The sequence below is a fragment of the Lepidochelys olivacea genome (assembly GCF_965140295.1).
Source record: "Lepidochelys olivacea isolate rLepOli2 genome assembly, chromosome: 2".
NCBI classification, from domain to species: Eukaryota; Metazoa; Chordata; order Testudines; family Cheloniidae; genus Lepidochelys; species Lepidochelys olivacea.
In genome coordinates, this window is record NC_140412.1 from 157,924,262 (window position 1) to 157,949,952 (window position 25,691).

General features: G+C 42.7%; 1 protein-coding gene across 8 annotated transcripts in view; it reads right to left on the bottom strand.

Moving 5' to 3' along the window:
- COL15A1 (collagen type XV alpha 1 chain) overlaps positions 1-25,691 on the bottom strand; it is a 275,266-nt gene that overhangs the window by 17,421 nt on the left and 232,154 nt on the right. For 7 of the 8 annotated variants that reach the window (XM_084618725.1, XM_084618722.1, XM_084618723.1 and 4 more), the window contains 8 exons: positions 24,983-25,036; positions 24,842-24,901; positions 20,939-21,007; positions 20,490-20,531; positions 15,925-15,967; positions 11,449-11,538; positions 3,369-3,418; positions 867-986 (listed from right to left, as the gene is read on the bottom strand). In XM_084618725.1, the coding sequence (XP_084474851.1) occupies positions 867-986; positions 3,369-3,418; positions 11,449-11,538; positions 15,925-15,967; positions 20,490-20,531; positions 20,939-21,007; positions 24,842-24,901; positions 24,983-25,036 (528 nt within the window). The remainder of the gene's footprint in view (positions 1-866; positions 987-3,368; positions 3,419-11,448; positions 11,539-15,924; positions 15,968-20,489; positions 20,532-20,938; positions 21,008-24,841; positions 24,902-24,982; positions 25,037-25,691) is intronic. The other variant, XM_084618721.1, reaches the window with a different exon arrangement.

Below are 25,691 nucleotides of genomic sequence, written 5' to 3' on the forward strand. Positions count from 1 at the left end.
TTGGAATTAATTTGCAAATTGGATACAATTAATTTAGGCTTGAATAGAGACTGGGAATGGTTGATTCATTATAAAAAGTAACCTATTTCCCCTTGTTTATTCCTTTCCTCCCCCCACTGTTCCTCAGACATTCTTGTTAAACCCTGGATTTGTGCTGGAAATGGCCCACCTTGATTATCATACACATTGTAAGGAGAGTGATCACTTTAGATAAGCTATTACCAGCAGGAGAATGGGTTTGGGGGTTGAGTATGTCTTACATACAGTGCTCCTCTTAATACACCTAGAATATTAACCTTTTCTGTAACTGCATCATATTGTTGACTCATATTCAGCCTGTGATCCACTATAACCCTAAGATCCTTTTCAGCAGTACTACCACCGAGCCAATTATTCCTCATTTTGTAGTTGTGCACTGGATGTTTCCTTCCTAAGTGGAGTACTTTGCACTGTCTTTTTTTAAAATGTCATCTTGTTGAAGTCAGATCAATTCTCCAATTTAGCAAGGTCATTTTGAATTCTAATCCTTTCCACCAAAGTGCTTGCAACCCCTTCCAGCTTGGTGTTATCCACAAATTTTATAAACATACTCTCCACTCCATTATCCAAGTTATTAATGAAAATATTGAATAGTACTGGACTCAGGACGGACTCCTGTGGGATCCCATTAGACAGGCCCTCCCAGGTTGACAGTGGACCATTGATAATTACTCTGAGTACATTCTTTCAACTAGTCGTGCACCCATCTTATAGTAATTTCATGTAGACCACATTTCCCTTGTTTGTTTTTTGTGTTTATTTAGTTCTTACTGGAATGAGAAAATGCCCAAGTACATTTCTATTGCAAGAGAGACCACACCACTTACAACTAGTCCTGGTCTTCCAGGAGGTCCAGCGGGTCCAGGAGGCCCTGACATAAAAAATCCTCCACTTGGTTCACCTTTTTCCCCTTTGAAGCCAGTTTCTCCATTGTCTCCTTTCTCACCCTTAGAAGAGAAAGCATTTAAAAAAATTAAGTTGAAACAGGATTGGAACCAGACATTGATCCCGTAAATTTACACTAAAAATCTCAATACAGGATACAGTGATCTTAAAACCTGCTTTTTGATATCACTCCTTTCCCCAATGACATATAAAAGAAACAAATAATTTATTTCCCTATGCTGCCTGCAAGGGCAGGACTTCTCCCACGGAGAGAGGAGAAAATTAGGTAGAGAAAATTGTGTTTATTGTAGTTCTCCTTCTGCTATCCTCCAAAACAGGATTCCATACTGCAATTATACCTTCATCCATCAGAAAGCTTGCAGAGTAACAGCCGTGTTAGTCTGTATTCGCAAAAAGAAAAGGAGTACTTGTGGCACCTTAGAGACTAACCAATTTATTTGAGCAGAAGCTTTCGTGAGCTACACCTCACTTCATCGGATGCATCCGATGAAGTGAGCTGTAGCTCACGAAAGCTTATGCTCTATAAATTGGTTAGTCTCTAAGGTGCCACAAGTACTCCTTTTCTTTTCACCAGAAAGCTGGAGGCAAAAGTCACAGGAGGTGCAAAGAGCCGGGCTCCACCCCCTTTCCTTCGGTCCCTGAAAAAGCAGACTACAGATGTCACAAAAACAGAGCTGATATTTAAAGATGTGTAGGAAAGCAAGGATTACTGTAGATGGGTAGAGAGAAAGTGAAGGAGGTAGGATGGGAGAAAAGATGACACACAAAATATTGGCACGTGATTTTCTCTTGTACTTCTCTTCTCCCATCCTACAGAGAATATCATCAGTGAGTCCGAGAGAAGGAATGAGAAGAGGAGTCTTGAAATACAGAGTTGTTGTTCTCCCTGGCCTGCTGCATAAGAACCACATCAATAGAAGTTCCAGTCTCTCATTATTTTCTTTCTGTAGTTCTGTAAGATGCTTGTTTTCTCTCTACCCTCCTCTTATTTCTTCCTTCTGAGAAACAAGATTGTAAATAGAAGCAGCAGAAGACTGAGCAAGAATTACTCAATCCCAGGACAGGTGGCAAAACAGACTCAAGAAGAGGGGTGAGGAGCCTGGTTCTGTATAGCTTTTGTGATTGACAGATTTTCCCTCTTGCTTCCTGGTAAATAGAGTTGTAAAGCTTGCTGTATGGCATCTCATTCTGTAGATGGGGGGACAAATGCCAAAACAGCACTTTATAGATGAAAGCATCTGTTTAAGGTGGAGATATTATTCTGTTAAATCAAATAAACCACATCCTATCCAAGGGGAAAATTTCTCTCTTTGAGTTGATGCAGGCTACACATTACACCAACAAAAATATAAATGGTTGAGCAGGAAGAAAATCTGATAAACAATCTTTCAAGGGGTTTGGTTATACCATTACATAACATTTTGATTTAATGTCTTCTGGAGATATCACTATGCAATATTCTGTTTACATTACACTAGAAATCTTATTTTGATACAAGACAGGATATAATAGCTCTAATTCAGTTAGAGCAAAATAAAAGCATTTAAAATTAATATTCCATTCATATTCAATTCCAACACAAAGTAATCCATAGTGGGAGGACAGACGACTTCTGAAACAGGGCTGTCTGGGTCAGATGGTTTTTCTTAAATTAGCCATTTTGGAGAACAAATAAAGGGAGATAGAACTATTGGCTCCCAACAGATCCTTTATTTCATTAAGTCTGTAAAATGATTTGTACTGGCTCCATCCCCTTTCCTGCAGTCACTGAAAAAGAAGACTTCAAATTTCACAAAAGTAGAGCAGATATTTGAAGGTGTGTAGAAGAGCAAGGTTACTGCCTATGGGGGGAGAGAAAGGGAAGGAGGTAGGATGGAAGAAGAGACAACACAGAATTATCAGCATTGACTTTTCCTAGTACTTCTCCTATCCCACAGAGAAAACCGTCAGCTAGTCTGGGAGAAGGAATAACGGGAAGTCTGTACAAAAACTGATTGTTCATGTATTAAATGCAGCTAAATTTGCTCCAACAGTCTTTTTGAAAGCAAAAGTTCTCTCACTCCATTGTTGGTATGAAAGAGTTTGAGAAATATAGAGGAGATTTAAAGTAGATAATGACAAAGTATGATTCATTTTAATACAATTTGTGAAAAGAAAATACTTAGTAGTAAAACCTAGATAATATTTTGTATGTTAGTAACGTCCTTTGTTTACATATAGTATATTATATAGTATATGATAACTTGTTTATTCACCTATTAATCTGAATAATTGCATAATACATCAATTTGTAATTTCTGGTATAAATCAATTATTGTGTGTATTCCACCTTATATGTTAATATTTGTCTTATATTTAATGCATGTTAAAATATAGGGTTAAAAGTTCCGTTCAGCCTTAAGATACAAATGGGAAGTAATTACCTTCATGCTATTAACAAAGTGGTTGAAATATGGTGAAGGCAGAGGAGGACCTGAAAAATCAAATACATTATTTTAGTGCAAAAATCATCTGTACTTTCCATTTAGATGGGCTAAATTATCCATAATTTCCATTTTAGAAGGCCATTATCTGTATTATTCTAGAAGTTTAAAATATAACTCTTCTACATAATCATCTTGACCTTTTTAATGCGGCAAACATTTGTTTCCTCTCTGTTTTACTGTAGCAAAAGCCAACATATGGTCTGTATGCCAGCATCTTTGATGGGCTGGTGTCAGTGGGATTGTGTTTATGCTCTGGTGATGGTTAGATAACCTGGGGCTACAGAGTCAGTATTTTGTTTTTCATGCTCTCGCTCTGCTGTTTTTGTGTAGGTTTGAGAAATAACTTTTTTTTACAGTGCTCAACAGCAACATGATGGACTTGTCTCAAAGAGATACTTAGAATTCCCTGATGTATTGTAATCAGTTTAAATTAGGGCTAACAGTTTAGAAGATTAATTGAATTCAAATAAATTGCAGTGAAGTGTATTCAATCAAATCCTAATGGAAAATATGGCACCATCTAGTTATTCATTCATAAATTAAAATATACTGCACTTCAAAAACGCAGTAAAAGTACCTCTCCGGATCTCTTTTGAGAAAAGGCTTAATAACTACTCATGTGAGGGAAGCTGGCACCTTGTTTTCCAATGAGGAAGCACTAATGTTCTCTGCTAAACATACACTGAATACAAAATCAATACTCTGCTTGATTTTAACACTCAGGGGACCGACACAAAGTCCACTGAAGTAAATTGAAAGGCTCCCATAGACTTCTATGGGCTTTGGATCAGGCACGATGAGAGCTATTGGGTTCCACAGCACATCTGGAATTTCAGTGAGACAAAGTCAAATTCATTCATGTATCAGAGGGGTAGCTGTGTTAGTCTGTATCCACAAAAATAATGAGGAGTCCAGTGGCACCTTAAAGACTAACAGATTTATTTGGGCATAAACTTTTGTGGGTAAAAGACCCACTGTGATATTGCACCCCATAATGCTTTATGGAAATATGCTTATGAATGTATAATGATGTAATTAGAATATGTTTTATGCTACATATGCCGTGTAACATATCTCTGCAAAGATTATGATCTATTGAATATATTCATCCTATTTTTATGCATGTGTCATTTTTGTATCCAAGGCATGAATATTGGCTGTGTACTTGTTTGAGTTTAAGTAGCCTTCATAAAGCATTTGGTCAGCTTCTTGAGAAAGGAATGTGCAAATTAAGTGCCCAGTCAAGAAAGACTTAACTGACAATGGATCTTGAAAGACTCCAATCCACATGAGAAGTCTACCTGAGGATGTTCAATGTAGCATGTAAACAATAGCTGCCACTTGTAAGGAACTGAGTCATGCGTGGACATGTGACTTGCCCATGTGACTCCAAAACTCCACCTTGTAGCTGGGATTCTACACAGGGGGTGTCCACCCACAAGAGGAAGTCTATTTAAACCCCTGGAAACCCCTCCACTTTGTCTTCAGCTGGCTCAAGAGATATCCTTTGGGGGTGGAGAGGCTATCTGAAAGACACTGGAACAAAGAACAGTAACCACGGGTGTGTGAGTGATTGCTGGACCCAGACTTGAAGGAGGCTAGTCTGTAAAAGAGGCTTATTGGAACATCTCTGAGGGTGAGATTTTATCTGTATTCAGCTTCTTACTGCATTAGGCATAGGCTTGGGTGTTTTATTTTATTTTACTTGGTAATTCACTTTGTTCTGTCTGTTATTACTTGGAACCACTTAAATCCTACTTCTTGTATTTAATAAAATCACTTTTTACTTATTAATTAACCCAGAGTATGTACTAATACCTGGGGCGGGGGGAGCAAACAGCTGTGCATATCTCTCTAACAGTGTTATAGAGGGCAAACAATTTATGAGTTTATCCTGTATAAGCTTTACACAGGCTAAAACGGATTTATTTGGGGTTTGGACCCCATTGGGAGCTGGGCATCTGAGTGCTGGAGACAGGAACACTTCTTAAGCTGTTTTCAGTTAAGCCTGCAGCTATTGGGGGATGTAGTTCAGACCTGGGTCTGGGTTTGCAGCAGACTAGTGGGTTTGGCTCAAACCAGGCAGGGCACTGAAGTTCCAAGCTACCAGGGGAAACATGCTCAGGGGTAGTCTCAGCACATCAGTTCACAGTTCCCAAGGGTTTTCTGTGATCCAACCCGTCACACCCACTTCTTCAGATGCATGGAGTGAAAACAGAAGTGAAAAAAGAAGTGGGTTTTTTACCCACAAAAGCTTATGGCGAAATAAATCTGTCAGTCTTGTTGTTTTTTGTAAATTCATTCATATCATACAGATGTAGCTTTTGTCCCCTCCAAACATGTATCTGCAAGTATGAAGGCAGCCAGACTGGAATTCACAAACAAAATCTATTGGATTAAGTTAGACAGAATTTTTTTCACAACATTTCTGAGCAAACAAAGCCATGATTCACCGTGCGCTTGTCATGATTGGAGCTCTGAAGATGCTACAGTGGAAGAGCTACAATTGTCTGTGCCATTGCTACAGCTTTGAAAATTCTCTGTGCTGCAACTGAGCTAACTCACAGCACGACTTCCACCATCATCACTCTTAGCCCTGGTCTACACTATGAGTTTAGGTCAAATTTAGCAGCGTTAGGTCGATTTAACCCTGAACCCATCCACACGACCAAGCCGGTTTTGTCGACTTAAAGGGCTCTTAAAATTGATTTCTGTACTCCGCCCCGGCAAGGGGTTTAGTGCTAAAATCAACCTCACTGGGTCAAATTTGGGGTAGTGTGGATGCAATTCAACGGTATTGGCCTCTGGGAGCTACCCCAGAGTGCTCCATTGTGACCGCTGTGCACAGCACTTTTAACTCAGATGCACTGGCAAGGTAGACATGAAAAGCCCTGGGAACGTTTGAATTTCATTTCCTGTTTGGCCAACGTGGTGAGCTGATCAGCACAGGTGACCACGGAGTCCCAGAATCGCAAAAGAGCTTCAGCATTTACCGAAGAGGAGGTACTGGATTTGATCACTGTATGGGGAGAAGAATCCATGCAGGCAGAACTCCGTTCCAAAAGACGAAATGCCAATATATTTGCCAAAATCTCCAAGGACATGATGGACAGAGGCTACAACAGGGACACACAGCAGTGCCACATGAAAGTTAAGGAGCTGAGGCAAGCCTACCAAAAAACAAAGGATGCAAATGGTTGCTCTGGGTCAGAGCCCCAGACCTGCCGCTTCTATGATGAGCTGTATGCAATTCTAGGGAGGGCCCCTGCCACTACTCCACCACTGTCTGTGGACACCTGCAACGGGGGAGTCTCAAGAAACAGGGATGAGGAAGAGGAGGAGGAGGAGGAGGTGGTTGAGGATAGCGCACAGCAGGCAAGCGGAAATCCCTTCTCCCTAGCAGCCAGGAACGTTCATCACCCTGGAGCCAATACCCTCCCAAGGCGGGCTCCTGGATCATGAAGCCGGAGAAAGCACCTCTGGTGAATGTACTTTTGTAAATATAATACAGGGTTTAAAAGCAAGTGTGTTTAATGATTAATTTGCCCTGAAGATTTAGGATGCATTTGTGGCCAGTATAGCTACTGGAAAAATCTCTTAATGTGTCTGGGGATGGAGCGGAAATCCTCCAGGGACATCTCCATGATGGTCTTCTGAGGTACTCTAAAAGCCTTTGCCACACGGTGGGGGGAGGCTCGTTCATGCTGAGCTGTTCATGTTTGGCTGAGAGGGATCTTCCCTGATACTAGCCACGCGGTGGTCGTGGGGGGAGCGTGAAGCACATGTGCTATTAAAATGTGAATCGCTTGATTCACTGTGAAATAGTCTTCCCTTTGTTCTCTAAAATGTAACTTTTTAAACACTATGCTCCCTTTTTTTCCTCCCACAGTGGCAAATGTTTCTACGCTCCCCATATCATCTTTGTGCCAGAGGCTAGCGCAGCTTAGAAGGCAAAAAAATCCACATTCACGATGACATGTTCTCAGAGCTCATGCAGTCCTCCTGCACTGAAAGAGCTCAGCAGAATGCGTGGAAGAAAACAATGGCAGAGTCCAGGAAAGCGTTAAATGAATGCGATGAGAGGAGGGAGGAGCATGCTGAGAGGATGCAATGCTGAGCATAATGGGGGAGCAAACTGACACGCTCCAGTTTGGTCCCCCAACTGGATGCAATGCTGAGCCTAATGGGGGAGCAAACTGACATGCTCAGGTGTCTGGTGGAGCTACAGGAAAGCAGAAGCACAGACCGCCACTGCAGCCCCTGTATAACTGCCTGCCCTCCTCCCCAAGTTCCATATCCTCCTCACCCAGATGCCCAAGAATGCGAGGGGGGGAGGCTACGGGCACCCAGCCACTCCACCCCAGAGGATTGCCCTAGCAACAAAAGGCTGGCATTCAATAAGTTTTGAACTGTAGTGTGGCCTTGTCCTCCCCTCATCCACCACTCCACCCAGTGCTTCCCTCCTCACCCATCCCACCTTGGCTACCTTGCGAGTTTTCCTCCTATTTGCGGGATGAATTAATAAAGAATGCATAATTTTGAAACAATGACTTTATTGTCTCTGAAAGCGGTGATCGAAAGGGGGAGGTTGGCTTACCAGGAAGTAGAGTCAACCAAGGGGGCAGGTTTTCATCAAGGAGAAACAAACAGAACTGTCACACCGTAGCCTGGCCAGTCATGAAACTGGTTTTCAAAGCTTCTCTGATGCGCAGGGTGCCCAGCTGTGCTCTTCTAATCCCCCTGATGTCTGGCTGTGTATAATCGGCCTCCAGATGATTTGCCTCAACATTCCACCCCGCCATAAACATCTCCCCCTTACTCTCACAGATATTGTGGAGCACACAGCAAGCAGCAATAACAATGGGAATATTGGTTTTGCTGAGGTCTAACCTAGTCAGTAAACTGCACCAGCGAGCTTTTAAATGTCCAAATGCACATTCTACCACCATTCCGCACTTGCTCAGCCTATAGTTGAACTGCTCCAGGGTGCCTGTGTATGGCTTCATGAGCCATGGCATTAAGGGGTAGGCTGGGTTCCCAAGGATAACTATAGGCATTTCAACATCCCCAATGGTAATTTTCTCATCTGGGAAGTAAGTTCCTTCCTGCAGCTGTTCAAACAGACCAGAGTTCCTGAAGATGCGAGCGTCGTGCACCTTTCTCGGCCATCGCACGTTGATGTCGGTGAAACATCCGTTGTGATCCACCAGTGCTTGCAGCACCATTGAAAAGTACCCCTTGCGGTTTATCTACTGGCTGTCAAGGTGGTCCGGTCCCAAGATAGGGATATGCATTCCGTCTATCGCCCCACCACAGTTAGGGAACCCCATTGCAGCAAAGCCAGTCACTATGACTTGCACATTTTCCAGAGTCACTACCCTTGATACCAGCAGCTCAGTGATTGTGCTGGCTGCTTGGATCACAGCAGCCCCCACAGTAGATTTACCCACTCCAAATTGATTACCAACTGACTGGTAGCTGTCTGGCGTTGCAAGCTTCCAGAGGGTATTGCCACTCGCTTCTCAACTGTGAGGGCTGCTCTTATCTTGGTATTCTTGTGCTTCAGGGCAGGGGAAAGCAAGTCACAAAGTTCCATGAAAGTGCTGTTACACGTGCAAAAGTTTCGCAGCCACTGGGAATCATCCCAGACCTGCAACACTATGCGGTCCCACCAGTCTGTGCTTGTTTCCCAGGCCCAGAATTGGCATTCCATGGCATGAACCTGCCCCATTACCACCAAATTGCCAGGGCCCATGCTTTGAGTGAAGTCTGTGTCCATGTCCTCATCGCTATCGTGATTGCGCTGTTGTCGCCTCCTCGCCTGCTTTTGCAGGTTCTGCACCTACTGCAGGATAATGCACACAATGCTCACAACAGCAGTGGTGAGCTGAGCAGGCTCCATGCTTGCCATGGTATGGCGTCTGCAGGAAAGCAGAGTTGCATCGGAAGCGGTGTATGGCTACAGATGCCACGAGAATAGATATTTATACAGAACGATGAGAGGAACTGCGATGTGGATTCATGGCACCAGGAGAGCAGAGTTGCAGCAGAAGTGGTGGCTGACGACGGTTAGCAGACCTACTGCACCATCTGCTGACAGCAGTATGGTGTCTGCATGGAAAAAAGGCGCAAAACGATTGTCTGCCGTTGCTTTCATGGAGGGAAAGGCGATTGACGACATGTACCCAAAACCACCCGCGACAATGTTTTTACCCCATCAGGCATTGGGAGCTCAACCCAGAATTCCAATGGGCAGCGGAGACTGCGGGAACTGTGGGATAGCTATCTACAGTGCAGCACTCCGAAAGTCGATGCTAGCCACGATACTGTGGACGCACTCTGCTGACTTAATGCGCTTAGTGGGGACACAGACAATTGACTGTATAAAATCGCTTCCTAAAAATTGAATTCTATAAATTCGACCTAATTTCATAGTGGAGACATACCCTGAAACTCTACCTCATACACTTCATCTGTCACACCAATATGACCTCTAAGGATGACTTATAGGGAGAGGATACTTAGGCTGATATAATGATCAAGAACAAAAAGTGATGGTAATGTTCTACTAGGGCAACAGAATGGGCCACCAACTATGTGGCGCTTTCCTTTAGCAAAATCTGAAACCCAACAGGGTCAATCAGATTCTCTACGCAGACTAAGTAAATAGACCTCTGTTCTTTAGAGAAAAAAGATGAACTCTGTCTTCAGACTAGAGGAAGTGATATCCTGACCATAATGAAGTAAACCCCCCTTTATCTCCATTGAGAGTCCAAAAACACATCACAAGTGTGTGGAACATGATATCATCATGATTGTCAGCCATCGGCACTTGCAAAACAATAATGAATTTAATAAAATGTGGGTGTGAGAAGTAGTGTGAGCATGGTAGCTCATAAAACAGGATTTTTTCTTAGTTTTCCTTTGAAGTACCCAGTTCCTGCATTTTAAACCTGGCTGATGTTTGGGGAGCCCCTCCAAAAATACTTTTTAGAAGCATCTGATACAGATCAGCAGAAAGATTAGTGTGAAGGGCAAAAAGTCAAAATAGAAGTTTAGTATGAAGAGCTGCACTCTGGAAGATAACTGTAAACTTATTTTAAGTCACAAAACTAAAGCTCTGGATTGAAGGCCTGTGTAAGTACCACACATGAAAATATGTATTAATTTTTATAGTGCTCCTTTTATGTTTCACTATTTCTAATGTCCATCAATATAACTTTGCCATTTTTTGATTTTTTCTAACTAGCTAGTAATTAAAACTTGCACAGACAGGAAGAATTTATGAAATACAACAGCAACCTTGGCTGAAAAGGTTCACCTATGAGCCCTAGACGAAGACCACATTGTTTGTACAGTATGTGGCACACAGAACAAAATGACAGTCCCTGCCCCAAGAGGCTTACAACAGTCTAACTCACCTAATTTATATGTATTAGCTATGTATATCAAATTCTCCCATAAAAATTAAATCCTCAGTGGGCAACTCCTATTAGGATGTTTCCAGGCCCCATTAACTGCTATCAGTGGCAATACTTTCGATAATCAAGACAAATAAACGTTTGTACTGAACACAGATGTCAATTATTATGTGGCACTAGACTTCATCAGAATTGGCTGACAATGCCAGGCGACTAAAAGGACTTGGTGTCCTTCAGAACACTGTAACACATTGTGACAAACCAGATAGTTCTAAACATTTATTTGAAGAAAAAAAATCACAAATCAGATGATGTTTCCCATAATAGTATAGGGTTTATTGATTTATACCCAAATTCAGCAAGGAATCTAAGTACATGCCTAACTTCAAACAGCTGTGCAACTACGCCAGTGATTAAAGTTAGCAATGTACTTAAGTACTCTGCAGAAGCAGGGCCTTAATAAACTGTGATTAATTTAAACACCTGTTTTGGCACAGGAAATAAATACGACTTAAAATGTATTAGATATTTTGTATTTCTTAAAATAAACCCACTTGAAAAGCACATATAGTGCTCTACAATCATATTCATAATACCTGGTAGTCCAGGTGAGCCTCTCTCTCCTTTTTCACCTTTTAAGCCTGGTGGGCCATGCAGTCCCCAGGAGCCTGGCTCGCCTTTTATACCTGCCATAAAAATATTGCCAAAAAATGAAATGCATTCTTAGCAAATGAGAGTTATTGCAAAGTATAATTTTCAAATATGGTGCAACAGATACTGTGTTAGTGATGGACAAACCACAAAAGTTCTGGGAAAGGATTCTAAACACAAGGCTGTTTATTCAAACTTAGAGGCTCTTTCCCCCTGTTACGAGCTTCTCCAGCTTTCCCCATAACTGTTTAATAGCCACTGATGCCTTCTCCCTTCCCATGACATTTCAAAAGGACTGCCATTTCCTCTTTGCCTCAAGAACCTGAAATAACCCCTCTGCAAGGCTGTCTCTGTCTTCAGATCTCTCCCCCGCTTGAGTGACCCGGGCCTGCCTGAAGTAAACCCAAGCCAGAGAGAGCCCAAGCTGAGATACCTTCTTGATGTAGTCTTGATATAGGATTGGTCCTGCTTTGAGCAGGTGGTTGGACTAGATGACCTCCTGAGGTTCCTTCCAACCCTGATATTCTAGGATTCCATCCTAAGAGTACTGTAGAGAAAGCACTATCAAAGGGTAGAGGTGTATTTCCAGCAGGCTTAATCACTCTGGCACTTGAATTTCTTATCACAGAGCAATAAATTATGACTTCTGTTGAGGCCAACAAAACTATTTATAATGTATTGCCCATGATAAGTGAGTGTGACTAATGGAAAACAACAACAACAATATTCTTTCAGAGAATATAAAGACTTAGCAAGATTTCCTTACCAGGTGGGGCAGGGGAGTGTGCGGAGGAGGGGGAAGACGTGCACCCAAATCAATTTTGAATTTACATCCTCTTTTCCATGTATTTGCTCCCCACCTCCAGTTTCAAGTGCAGTTCTGCTCTGTCAGTTGACTAGGTAAACATGGCACTCTTCTTACTCAATGGATCTGATACCTGTGGGTGACATTCACTCCCACAAAATTGGACTTTTCAAGCTTGATTCCCCACCACAGTGCCCCTAGTATACTCATTTACACCTGAGCAAAGTGGGTGTCAAATAACTCCATTCTCATGTGGTTGCATTTTACAGCTACTTTGCCAGGTGTAAATGGCTAAACAGGTGCAAAGTGCAGAGTTCCTATGCTGAGTGACAGGCAGGAGGTATGGTAGGGAAGTTCACTCCTAAAATCCAGGGATATACATGGGGATACACTGCAGTCCTCTCCACGGCCACTCTTCACAGTTCCAGTTTATGAGCTGGAGTGGCCGTTGAAACCCTACACTCCAGTTGTGTAGTGTATTAGTGCCACTGGATTCATATTAACACAGATCCCATGGCCTCTTTTATAATTTACACACATTGCATCTGTATCTAAGGCTGGTGCAGAAACCACCTCTGTGTTGCTTGGCTGCACCAATGCCCTCTTCCCATACACACCCAGAGTAGTGTTTAATGGGGATTGAGGAATCACTGCAGGGGATGGTGAGGAAAATGTATCCCAATGCCTTCCCTTTATGGGAATATTCATCCCCTTGAGACGGTCTGTGGGAAGGGTGGCTCTCAGCCTTTGGGGGTTTATATTATGATTTGGACCAATTTTAATGTCTATTGGCCACAATTAATGGACTATTGGCCACAATTAATGGCTATTTTTAGTTACACATATGGTGTGCAAGATTTAAAGATCAGATTAGCAACATAAAATGCCATGGGGGACAAGAGTTGAGGCTGTTTTTGGGAGCTGAGATGGAAGGGATGGGAACTGACTCAGTGGAATGTTTAACAGTTCTCCAAGTACAAGGCCCCGCTCTGCTGCCAAGAGGGAGTAGGGCCAGCAATGTGGCTGGAAGGGGCGTAGGCCCAGAGACTAAAGACTGTTGCATGGTTTCCTGTTCATTGCTGGACTCTACAGGTTTGGCATTCCTACCTCTTCCACTAAGGGGGAGCAATTAAAGGAATCCCCTACCTGTGATGCTTGCAGAGCTTCCTGGCCTAATGTCGCCCTCCCAAGGGCATTTCTGCCGGAGGGTGAGATATGTCCCATTCCCTCCCTGTCAATCTGTCTTCCTTCACCATTGTTTCTCTCCCTGAGGATGTCTACATTGTATAGACACAGCCAAGCTAGCTTTGATTTAGTTAGCTCAAATAATAATAGCCGTGAAGCTGTGGCAGCAACATGTTAGCTGCTCAAGTACGTACCTAGGGTCCCACATGAGATTGTATGACCTGGCCCATGCTGCTGTAGATTCAGGGCTATTGTTATTCAAGCTAGCTAGATCAAAGTTAGCTAAGGTATGGCTACACCTGCTGCAGTCACACTTTGCAGTGTAGACGTACCCTCTGTCACTTTTCTCTCTCTCTGCGCCTTGGAAAATTATCTTCTCTTCAATAGCTCTCACCTCATCCTCCTACAGAGTGAAGGGAAGGGGAGAATTTCTTCTGTCTCCTCAGAAAGGTTCAAACACTCTTTCCCTTGCAAATGAAAGAGGTTTTGGTGGTTTGATCTCTCCTTTTCAAAAATCTCTTCAGGGGTAATTTGCAATGATTCCTGCTCTAAGGAGGGGTTGATGCTGTCTATGATATTTACTTTGGCCCAGATCCACAAAGGGACTTAGGTGTTGCCACACCTAACTTTTAGGTGCTTAGAAAAGTCACAGGAAAAACACTGTAATCCACAAAGCTTGAGGCCATGTCTACAAGTACATTGCTGCAGCTGCTCCGATACAGCTGTGCTGCTGCAGCGCATCTGGTGAAGACTGTCTCTGCCGACAGGAGAGAGAGCAGCATAAGCTATGTCAGCTGGAGAAGTTCTCCCACTGACACAGTGCTGGGCACACTACTACTTATGTCGGTGTAACTTATGGCGTTTAGGGAGGTGGAATATTCACACCCCTGAGCGACATAAGTTTTGCCGACATAGGCAGTAGTGTAGAAATAGCCCAAGCTAGGTGTCTGTGTTCCCAATACACTGAATGGGGAGAGAGAAACACTTCAAACAGCGATCCACAAATCCAGCAGGCTAGGTGGGGAGCTGCTTCAGCTAGCCAGTGGGAAATGCTGACCAGAGGGATATGTGCTGAGTCCCTCCCTCTCATGGAGATAGATACACCTTGGTTCAAGTGCCCCCTCTGCCTGTGAGTTCTCTAACCACAAGGCTATGAACTATTCTGATATGGGGTTCCTTCAATCTCTCCTATTGAAGTTGTTCCACTTTAATTAAATAATTAAATATTAATTGGCCCAGAGATAGCATTAGAATGACTAGAGCCCAGTGGTGAGGGCACATACCTGAGAGGTGGCAGGTCTCTGTTCAAATCCCTTCTCACCCTCAGGAAGAGGGTAGGACTTGAACTGGGGGTCTCCCACATCCTGGATAAGTACTCTGACCCCTGGGCCAAGGGTTATAAGAAAGGTCCTTTCCCCCTCTCCTCCCCCACCCAGCTGTGGGGGAGGAGGAGGAGAAACTCACTTGAGGGGCCTGATCCGGCAGACATGATCAGAGGTAGCCTAGCAGGTTGGGCCCCACATGTAATTTAGGAGACCCAACACCTCTCTTCGGCCAGTATGTGGATCACTCCCAGGCTTAGGTGGGAGATAGGTGCCCAGAGTGAGACACCAGTGGGTATGCCCAGAGGCAAAAAAACCTAGATGTCGAGTGAGTTCAGGCACCTATGGGATCTGGTGGCAGCTGAGTGGGAGTTCTGTGGCTCAGAGTGGTGCCTAAAAACAGGATTTAGGTACCTAAATACCTTCATGGATTGCACCGTTGACGCCCAAGCAATGGGACTGGAGCTCTGATCATAGGCAGGAGCTTCCCACTCTGACTGGCTGACCCAAGGGAATGTTCTGTGCCGTTCAGAATACACACACAGTCACCTATGAGAGCAGTGGGACCAGCATTCATCACGCAGGAGTTGGGGCTCTTCTGGACTGGCTGAATTGGGAATCAACTGATCCAGTTTTCTTCCCATAGGAGTAATTTCAGGCTACCCTTCGAGTTTGCTGTTGAGATGTGTTCCCAGAGCACAGGAGCACTGATTGTGTGACTGCATATTCCATACAGTTCTATAGCCGACTATGACAGAGAACACAACAATGGGACTACAGCCTCACCTCACATTGCCACATCTATGTGTCTTATACCTGGCCAAGAGATACCAGCTCTGAGAGAAAGGATAGTTCAGTCCCATGGCTCTTTCACTCCTTGGCCTCTATGCTGAACACTGCCAACACAGTGCTAATTTGTACCAACAGTTTTGGTAGGTTTTGGGATGTGGACAGTAGTTTAATAAGAACATGATTGAAACCACCAAATCTTTTCTTATAGTGTAGGTCGCCTAATAGCCAAGAGATGTAGTGACCAAAAGTCTCAGCCAACTAGGGTCATATTTGATCCAATACAAGTCTGCAAGAAGTAAAAAAACCCAATAGTTTACCATGAATGTTAGCATCTTGGTTTCCAGGATGAGCAGTGCCAACCTACACATAAAGAAATATATTCAGATTATCTATACAAATTAACTTATATTTATACAGCACTTAGCATAAAAGGGCCCCGATTTTGGCTAGAGCTTTTGTGTGTTACCACAGTACATATAATTAATAGCTTAAGCTGTATTAGTCAACTTGCCAATGTCCAAATATTAGCCAGTTAAGACTTACTCAGTATTGTGCGTTCTTCAGCATGCAGCATGCTTTCACAGGGATGTAAAACATGCATTTTTGCAACATCAATCAAATTCTGCTTTCAATTATGCTAGTATAAATCCAGGGTAACTCAATTCAAGGCCCTAGAATTACTCTGGATTTACATCAGTGCAATTGAGAGCAGAATTTGATTTTTAAGATAACAGATTGTGGCTGCAGTGCTTTTCATCAACTATTAACACAAATCAATGGATGTTTATCTGCAGCTTCCACGTGCATAACAAGCACTCAAGAGAAAGGAAAGTGTGATTCAAGCATGAGACGGGGAGCCAGGAACTCCCTAATTTTATTCCTGGCTCTGACACTAATTCCTGCTGTGGTCTTGAGTATGTCACAAACTTATTGCCTGACTGTAAAACAGGGACAAAATAACCTACCTCCTAAAGATATTGAAAGGATTAATTAATGTTGGTACAATGCTGTCAATGGATAAAACATTACATAATGCTAATTATAACTATTAATATGAATTGCACTCTATTCACATATTAAACATTCCACTGTGCAGCTGCTGCATGAAAAGATCCAGTCCTGCAACACTCACTGTTAGGAGTGAACTTCAGTGGGTCTGTTTGCATGAGGAATGCTTGCAGGATTCAGTCCATAGTTCCTTATGAATACTCACTTATACAGATGTGTAGAGCGGAGTATTTGTATGTACAAATTGGGATAGTTTTATGTCATTCACAAATGTAGGGCAAAGCTATCCTGAATATTAAGATGCATGGAGAGGCAATTAGAACCACACATTTCTTTTATCTGGGCAGTCATTAATGCAATTAAAATATTTTCAGAGCTCTTGTTACCGTTCACTGATTTTTAACCTCTGTGTGAATGAACTATTCTTGCTCTCTAAGTGGGTTTCTGTCATTTTAATGGTTGCACCGAAAATAATTGCAAGGCATTGGTGAGAAAGTTGGCAAATCCATAGAGCTATTCCTAGCAGATCTAGTGACAATTTCTTATAAATAAAGTTATTCATAAAATGGAGAATTTATGGATGGATTGAAAGGAAATAAGAATAAAATTCCTAAAACAAGTAGTTAAAGCCTCATAGAAAAATAAAATCATCTTGTGGTCATTATTCTGTGTCTGAGTTCATAAGTAAAGTTAATATGGAAAGATTTATAAAACCAGTAAATATATTTTTCTTTAAAGGCAGGAGAGAGATTATTTCCTTATTTTATTCTTATTGATACTGATTCTCATTGTATTTATACCAGTATAAATCCGCAGTCTCTCCTCCAAAATCAACGTAAGTAAACTGGGGTAAGTGAAATGAGAACTGGACCCACTGTATAGTGTTGAGTTATAATATGATGTACAGTAGCAGATGAATGATGCAGCCCTCCTGCACATCAGGCTGATGGGGAAGCATAATGGCTCTCTAACAATATGTCTATTCTGCAGTTAAACACCTGTATCAATGGACTCGGGCCCATGTCAGCTGACTCAGGCTTGGACTATGGGTCTGTTTAATTGCAGTGTAGGGGGCTCAGGATGGAGCCCAGGCTCTGGAACTCCAGGATGGGGGAGGGTCCCAGAGCCCCAGCGCGAATGTCTACACCTCAATTAAATAGCTCAAGCCCTGTGAGCAGAGTCAGCTGATACAAGTCAGCCACTGGTGTTTAACTGCAGTGTAGAAATATCTTGAGGCACAATCCTTTCCCAAGTCCCACATTGCTCACCTACTCTGCCCAGTGACTATATGCCACAATATGGCCCTTAGGAAAACTCTAGTGTGACTCAGGCCTGTTCACAGTTTATTGCGAGAAGTAATTTCTGTGATTTACTAAATTAAAAGCCCTCTGAGGTCCTCTAAACCTTAGTGCCACATCAGCTCCCCCGACATCCTGGGCGAAATCCCAGCCTCATTGAAGTGGATGGAAGTTTTGCAATCGACTTCAGTGGGTCCAGGATGTCAGTCCTTGAGTTTTATGAGGCAATAACAGTCGGTATGTGTGACTCAGGGAACCCCTCAGTGCTGGCTGGCAGAGGGCACACCATGGTGTAACTCACATAAGGCCTGGTACACTAATAGCCCCAACTCACTGTTGTCAATCTGATTCTGAAAGGTGTCTGTAGCGGAGTGGTCACCCTGCTCCTGATTGGAAGGGCTTAAAAACAGCCCTAGGAAAGGGCTGCCCTGGGGAGCAAACCATGAGCAGACTTGAGGCAGCCAATCAGGGCCCGGCTGGGCTAGTATAAGAAAGACTAAGGGAGGAGCTAGGTCAGTCTCACTCCAGCCTTGGAATGGGAAGGACCTAGCTGCCTTGGAGCAAAGGGTACCTGGGCCAGAACAGTGCTGGGAAAGGGCAAGAGGAGCTGGGGAGCTTCAGCCTGGCAACTCCCCAGGCTGAAGCCTTGTTAAAGGCTTAAGTAGGTACTGGGGTTGCAGAGGGGAAGCCCGGGGATAGGCAGAGGCAGCTGGTCCAACCCCTTTGCCAGTGATGAGTGGCCATGACAGACTGAAGTCTGCCTCAGAGAAAGGGGGCTAGATGGCAACTGGCAGTAGCCACTGAGGCAAGGTGGGCATAGAGGGTTGGGGGGGTCCCCCGGGAGGGGAGACCCAGAGCGTGGGACTGCTGTGGGGCAGAACCCCAAAATAAGAGGACACTGGGGTCCAGGAGGGACATGGGGCCTGAGGCAGGAGACACCGGCCAGAAGGGGGCGCTCCAAGGCTGGAACTGAGCTAATTCCTGGACGATCAGCAGAAGGCACTGCAGCGGTGAGTGCTTGACCTGCTACTATGTCACCTAAAGGTGTCATATGCAAACTGGTAGCACGCTGGTCGCTAATATTACTTCATGGTGTAAGTACGGGCGGAGTGTAAAGAATTATAGATGTGTGATAGAAATATCTTCAAATGTGTTTGGCAAGCAGTGAATACGCCTAGCCTGTTCTAGACAAAGGAATGTTGTTTCACCTACTTGACTGTCTCTCCAATGTAAATTGAGCAAGGTGAGGACAGAAACAATGGTACTGTATTTACATATAAGGTAAACAGAGCCACCAAACTAGCAAGACGGGGAGATGACCACACAATGGAAAAAATCACAATGGGGGATGGAGGCTGTACCCCAAAGACGACTTCCTGGCCCTTGAAAGAGAGACAATGGACTTTGGGAAATAAAAGCAGAAATAGAAAGTCATTTTGGCATCCATCATCTGAGGGCAAAGCTCTTGAAAAATCGAGAAAGATGGATCCTTCAACCAAGTGGACTGAAGTCTCTGGGAACAGATTATAGGTTAGAAACCTGCTTAGACAAAGAGTGTAACTTGAAGTTAGTTTTAGTCACTAGGAAGTGTGGTTTGTTTTGTGTGTAATCTTTCATGTCTCTTTCTCTCTTACCTGAAATCACTCAAACCTGTGTTCTTTGTTAATAAACTTACTCTTGTTTTATTACAAAACTATCTCAGTGCTGTGTATGGAAGTGAAGTGTGAGTCTTCAGCTAACCTAACCAGCTGATGGGGGCTCTGTCGCTTTGCATACAGCAAACTTAACTTCTGGGACTGTCCAGTGAGAGGGACTGGACACTGCAAGGAGACGTCTCTTGTGAACTGGTCTTCGCTATTACCTGCAAGGCAAGGCTTAGACTGGCAGAGTCCTGAAAATTTTGCTGGCAAAGCGGACAAGCTGGTGTGTCCAGGAGCTGGCACACAGCTCAGAAACAGCAAAGCTCACTCTTGCTAAGACAGAACAAGTAACACTCTGGCTCACAGTTCTGGGTGACTTGAGCAAGAAGTCACAGCATGTGAATGGAACAATTGGAATGTAAGCCTAAATAGGGCAAAAGAAGATTTTGTTTGTTTGATGTATGCTCTGCATGTCCTGGCATTCAAAGGGACTAGACAATTTTATTCTGATTGGGGACTGAGGGGTATTGTACAAGAAATAAAAGTACCCCCAGCCCCCTTTAAAAAAAACACCACATCTTTCCAAGGACAATTTTTTTTTTTAAACTCCCTTTGGCTCTAATATTTGTTCAAAAAACAAAAGAACAATGTTACAAAGCTTTAAGCCAAAAGTTTAGAATGTTGTTTATACCTCTCACACATTCTACAAAGCATTCATTGTTGAGCATATAAAATACTCTGTTATCTTAAAAGCTTAGTCCTACTTCATAGTGTACGTTGGACGTATGACATTACCAAGGCAGATGGCAAAGCAGAAGTATAGACTGAAGAGAGCTAAAATGTACACAGAGTTATGTTTGTGTCACTTGTTCTCATGGCCATGCACTTACATATATCAATGTAATTTGGTAAAAGCAGGGTCTGTATATAACTTACTGGCATTTTGCAGTGAGGTCTGGGAGAAATTGGGAAAACTGTCTATTCAAAATGTAGAGGAAAATGAATTCAGTAAATGATGATGACAATACAGTAACTAAATATTCAGATTTAATAGAAGATGACAGGCAAAGGACCTGTCCTCAATACAAAAATCTACTCATCCTGAATGGATTTCCTGGGTCATATGTTAAGAACACTCTTGGGTGGTGCAGTTCTGCCAGTAGGTGCTGGCCCGTGTGGATGGGGCAAACCCCTTAAATAGAGTGCTTTCCACATCTGTATTTAGGAGGTTATGCCCTATATACACAAGCTAGAAATCTGCCTGCAAACCTGTGCGATCTGAAGCAATTTAAAAGTTTCACCTTACATCTGATTTCAAGAGCTGTGCATTACTGCAATGGCAGCAGGGGCCCACAGACCAACAAATAATCCCTCTAGGTACTTACTCCTTTGATGTGAATTATAGCCCCTGGAGGTCCAGGAGGCCCCGGGGGCCCAGGCAAGCCAGGGGGACCCTGGGAAGGCAAAACAAGGGGGAAAAGACATTAGTTAGAACCTTTAAGACTGCAGTGCCAGCTGACAGAAAAAAGGCATGAGCTAATTTGAACATGGAGCCTTGTGCTAACTGGCCTGAAGGGAGGTTGAGCATTTTCTTGCATGTACAAATTTTTACGTGTAAAAAGAAAATGTGGATTCTAAGATTTGAGCCACAATATTTCATAGACAGGAGAATTGCCCGAGGCTTTTGCTTTCAGAACAAAACACAGAATTCTATAAAAAGAGCTCCATTTGTTCCCCAGAAAACTCTTTTTGGATTATCCAAACTGCTGAGACATATATAATTACACTGTTCAAATGCCATTCAGACAATTGGACATTTAAATGCAGAACATCTGTAACATAAATCCTAGCCCTAAGGAGAGAGATTCTGAACCATTCAGTCATGTAGCCTTTTATGTTATTTAAAGTGAATTTTGTAATGTGGTATTATGCTACCATGGGTTTGGCTCTGGCAGCTACAGTTTTACACTTAGAGTGAAAGTTACCTTTGCTACTTGCTTTAGAGTTAGAGTTTTTAGGAACACAAAGACCAAGGGTAGTGACCACACACACATTTATCAGTACAAAGTTTAGTTTATAAGTAAGTTATGATTACCCAAGAATATAGAAATTCTATACAGACCTATGCACAAGTTACAAATATAGTTATACTTACATTTTTAACAATAGTGTTAGGGTTTGATGGGTCTCTCAGGCTTGATCATTAGTAGCGGGATGGTTCCTGCTGGAGTCTCCCATAGGGAGTCAATTTTCCCATTTGGGGCATCCCCTTTTTATAATGTGATTCTGTTTATACCTACATTCTGTGCGTGTTCATAAAAGTGTCAACCCTCTTTTCTTTTATTGGTCTGTGTTCCCTGGAAACTTAAGAGACCCCAATTTTCTATAGGCTGTGTAAGTTCCCTTTGTTTTTATTAGCATTGACGCACAATCTGTGTCTAATGGTTTAAGACACATGTCAGAGACAGATGCGCCTTTACAGTATTTTTATGATCTAATATTAATCTTTTGGGTAATTTTGCACAACATTACCACTTGGCACCCCTTTTTCCATAATTTTAGGGCATTGGGTTATTTTTTGGTCATTGGCTTGAGTTATTACTTGTTTCCAAGGTCTAAAATAGATAAGCTAAAGTCTTGCAGGCCTCAACCTACAGGTTTTAGTTTGTCTTACTTATGTCTAATACTTGGTTCCTTTAAATACTGATCTATTTTAGACTTTTATAATCCTACAAATTCATTCTAATTAACATAAAATGAATATATGTAATATCACATATTAATCAATCATAACATGACACAATAAATGAATAATAAACTAAAATCATTGACTACAATCAGCACACTACACACTCAGGAACTGCACAGTGGGAACAATGGGTTACTGCACTGACATCAATGGATTTATTCTGGACTTACACCACTATAACCGAATGTGGAATCTAGCCCAACCTATAACATTGAATGCTATATCCATGTGGAGGCCCTGTGTCCACACACTGGGTCTGGTCCCTGACGGATAGCTGTCTGCTGCTATAGCTGACTTCTCTTTCCATCCAAATGAACACCACTTTGATTATGTTGGCTAACACATGAGAAATCAAATTTAGAACAGTTGCACCTAGTAATGAGATCCTCTCATCTGACAGAAATGGAACAAATTAATAGTCCCTTCTGGCTTTAAATTCTATTAGGTCATGTAGTCTGATGTCCTATATATCACTGGCTATAGAATTTCAGCCAGTAACCCCTGTATTGAGCCCATTAACTTATGTTTAGCTAAAGGATGTTTTCCAGAAAGGCATCCAGTCTTGACAAAGATTTCAAGAGATGGAGAATCCACCACTTCCCTTTGGTAGTTAATTAATCACTCTCACTGTAAGAGATTTGTGTCTAATTTGAATTTGTCTGGCTTCAGCCTCCAGCAACTGGTTCTTGTTTTGTCTTTCTTTGCTTGATGAAAAAGCTCTTTGGTATCTGGTATTTTCTCCCCAGGACGGTACACTAATCAAGTCACTTCTCTGTCTTCTTTTTGACAAGCGAAGACATTAACATCATCTATACTCATATCTACTGTGAAGGATTCACACTTGTGCTTTCAACGTGGTGTGGAATATTTTTTAAACAAGCCACTCCAAAAGGGCACTTCATAAATACAATACAACTTATTTACAGTACAGTCAACTGAAAAACAAAAGATTCCACCAGCAGTGTATGAACCAGGATACTATTTCTGATGTGAACGTAATCATATAAGGTCTTTTATACAATATTGGTACTGATTTCTCTAGTAAAGCAACAGAGTAGCAGCTGGTGTACACAAAGCTCAGAGTGGGCAGGGTGGAATACCTGCACCTTGTCTTCCCTAATAGCATAGTACTGAAGCAGCTGCACTGTTGTTGGTCCTAAAGTAATACACGTACCAATATTAATTTTTCTGGCAAAGACACATCCTAAGATGGTACAAGAACTCTGATATCAATTACTATGCCAGATGTTCTATGGAAATGGAAAATGCTATTCTGGAACTTTTCCTTAAGCTGAGTAGCACTTGCTGATGGACTACTTGCATAAGTGCTACCCAGTGTCAATCAGGGTTGCAGAATCAGGACTTTTATTTACCAAGCTCAAAAGCATTTTTGAATTCAACAACCTGTGACAAAGCTTTCTCCTTGCCTCCGTGAGTCCCGCGTTTCCTGGAGGATTTTGCTAGCCTCAAAGGCTCACTGTGACCCTCCACGTAACCCTTCTCTCTCTAGAGACAAGGGTCACAGTCTACTGAGCCATTTTCATCATAAGCCAGCGAGGGAGGTGAGGAGAAGTTATCCTTCCTTGCACAGTCTCTGTCTCCCAGTCTCAGTGATTAATCAGGGGGCAAAGGTTGTGGGGGGGAGCCCAGGCCCACCCTCTACTCTGGGCTCCAGCCCAGGGACCCTAATAGTATCAGCTATGGTAGCTGACTTTTTAGAAACATGATATGTACAATTCCCTGGGCTACTTCCCCCACAGCAGCCCTCACTTCCTCAAGCTCCACTTCACCCTTACCTCAGGGCCTCCTTCCTTGTGCCTGATATGCTGTGTACTACTCAGCCTCTCCAACAGCGCAACTTCCTCCCACAACTCCTGACATGCCCACCCACCTGACTGACTGGGAGGCTTTTAACTAGTTTCAGCCAGCCCCTGATTGGCTTCAGGTGTCCCAATAAACCTAGCCTTCTTCCTGCCTTCTGGAAAGGGCTTAATTGGCCCCAGGTGTCTTAATTGACCTGGAGCAGCTGCCATTTCACTTATCCTGGTACCAGGGATTTGTTTAGCCTGGAGCTAATATATCTATCTCCCACTACTTTTCTATAGCCATCTGGCCTTGCCCCATCACAAACCATAGAATATTTAGCATGCAAGTCCTATAGGGCCCAATCCTGCACACATTTATCTGTGTAGTGTCCCCCCTGACAACTTGTGGCAGCAAGTACTACCAGGTAGGAAGTGTTTGAAAGATGAAGCCCAAGATGGGCCTAACTGAGCCACACTTACTTACTATGAGTAGCACTTACGTGAGTATTTCACTGAAGTCAATAGAACTATTCACACAAGTACGTACTAAACTGGAGTTAGGATTACAGAAATTAGGGCTGAATTATTGTTTATCAAGAGAAACAGAATGATCATGTTAGCATTTCTAGGTATTGCAAGCTGGTTTTATTCCTAGAATAGATTCATATATATTAGCCTCAACACGGGATTATATTCTTGTTTACAAGAAATTTCAGTACCACTGCAGAACTTACATATAATGTTACACCCCGTTCACCTTTTACACCTTTCAGTCCATTCAATCCTGGGCGGCCCTGAAATGAAGAGAAATGTTTTAGTGTCCGTACAGAAGTAAACTGCTATTTTTATTACATCTGAAAGACCCTAACACGTACAGGTCGTCCAGGAATACCAAGTTCTCCCTTAGGTCCAGAAGGTCCTACTGGTCCCTGGAGAGAAAATAGAAAGAGTGATTAGCTGAGAAAAGGAGCAAAATTTAAAACTTTCTATATGGAACATGATAGTGACTCAACGCACATCAATATGTTTTTAAAAAAGGTTCCCTGTCTGCAGACTAATTCCCTTCAACAACTATTCTGAGAGTACAGATGTGAGGCAGATAGTCCTGCATATAAAAATGGAACCCCAAGATTGTGATCTTTGGAGGAAAAGATTCTTTGCTCTCACTGTCAAAGTCTAAATTTCACCCAGATTTTGTGTGTCCAAAGTGTCCAAAGCTGAGCTGCCAAGTATAAAGGGGAACTTATAAGCATCTGTCTATAGAACAGGAACTGTCTCTCTCTGCATGCCTGAATAAATGTGTGATTGGTGTGATTTCTATGGCAACTTTCTGCTAGTCTTGCATTTTTAAAATTATTTTTGAGTGGGGACTTTTTAGGATGATTGAGAAAATGTCTAGACTGACCTCAAATGTCTCCAAAAAACCCATAGACCTCTTGACTGGATATATTTTTCAATCTGTGGACTTTCCAAGTGCAAAACTCCTGGAATGAGGAGAATCTTTATTTACATAAAGGTGACCTAATTGGACCCCAGTGACCATGGCTGCTGCTGATTGCTGAACACTGGCCAGGTGATATCATA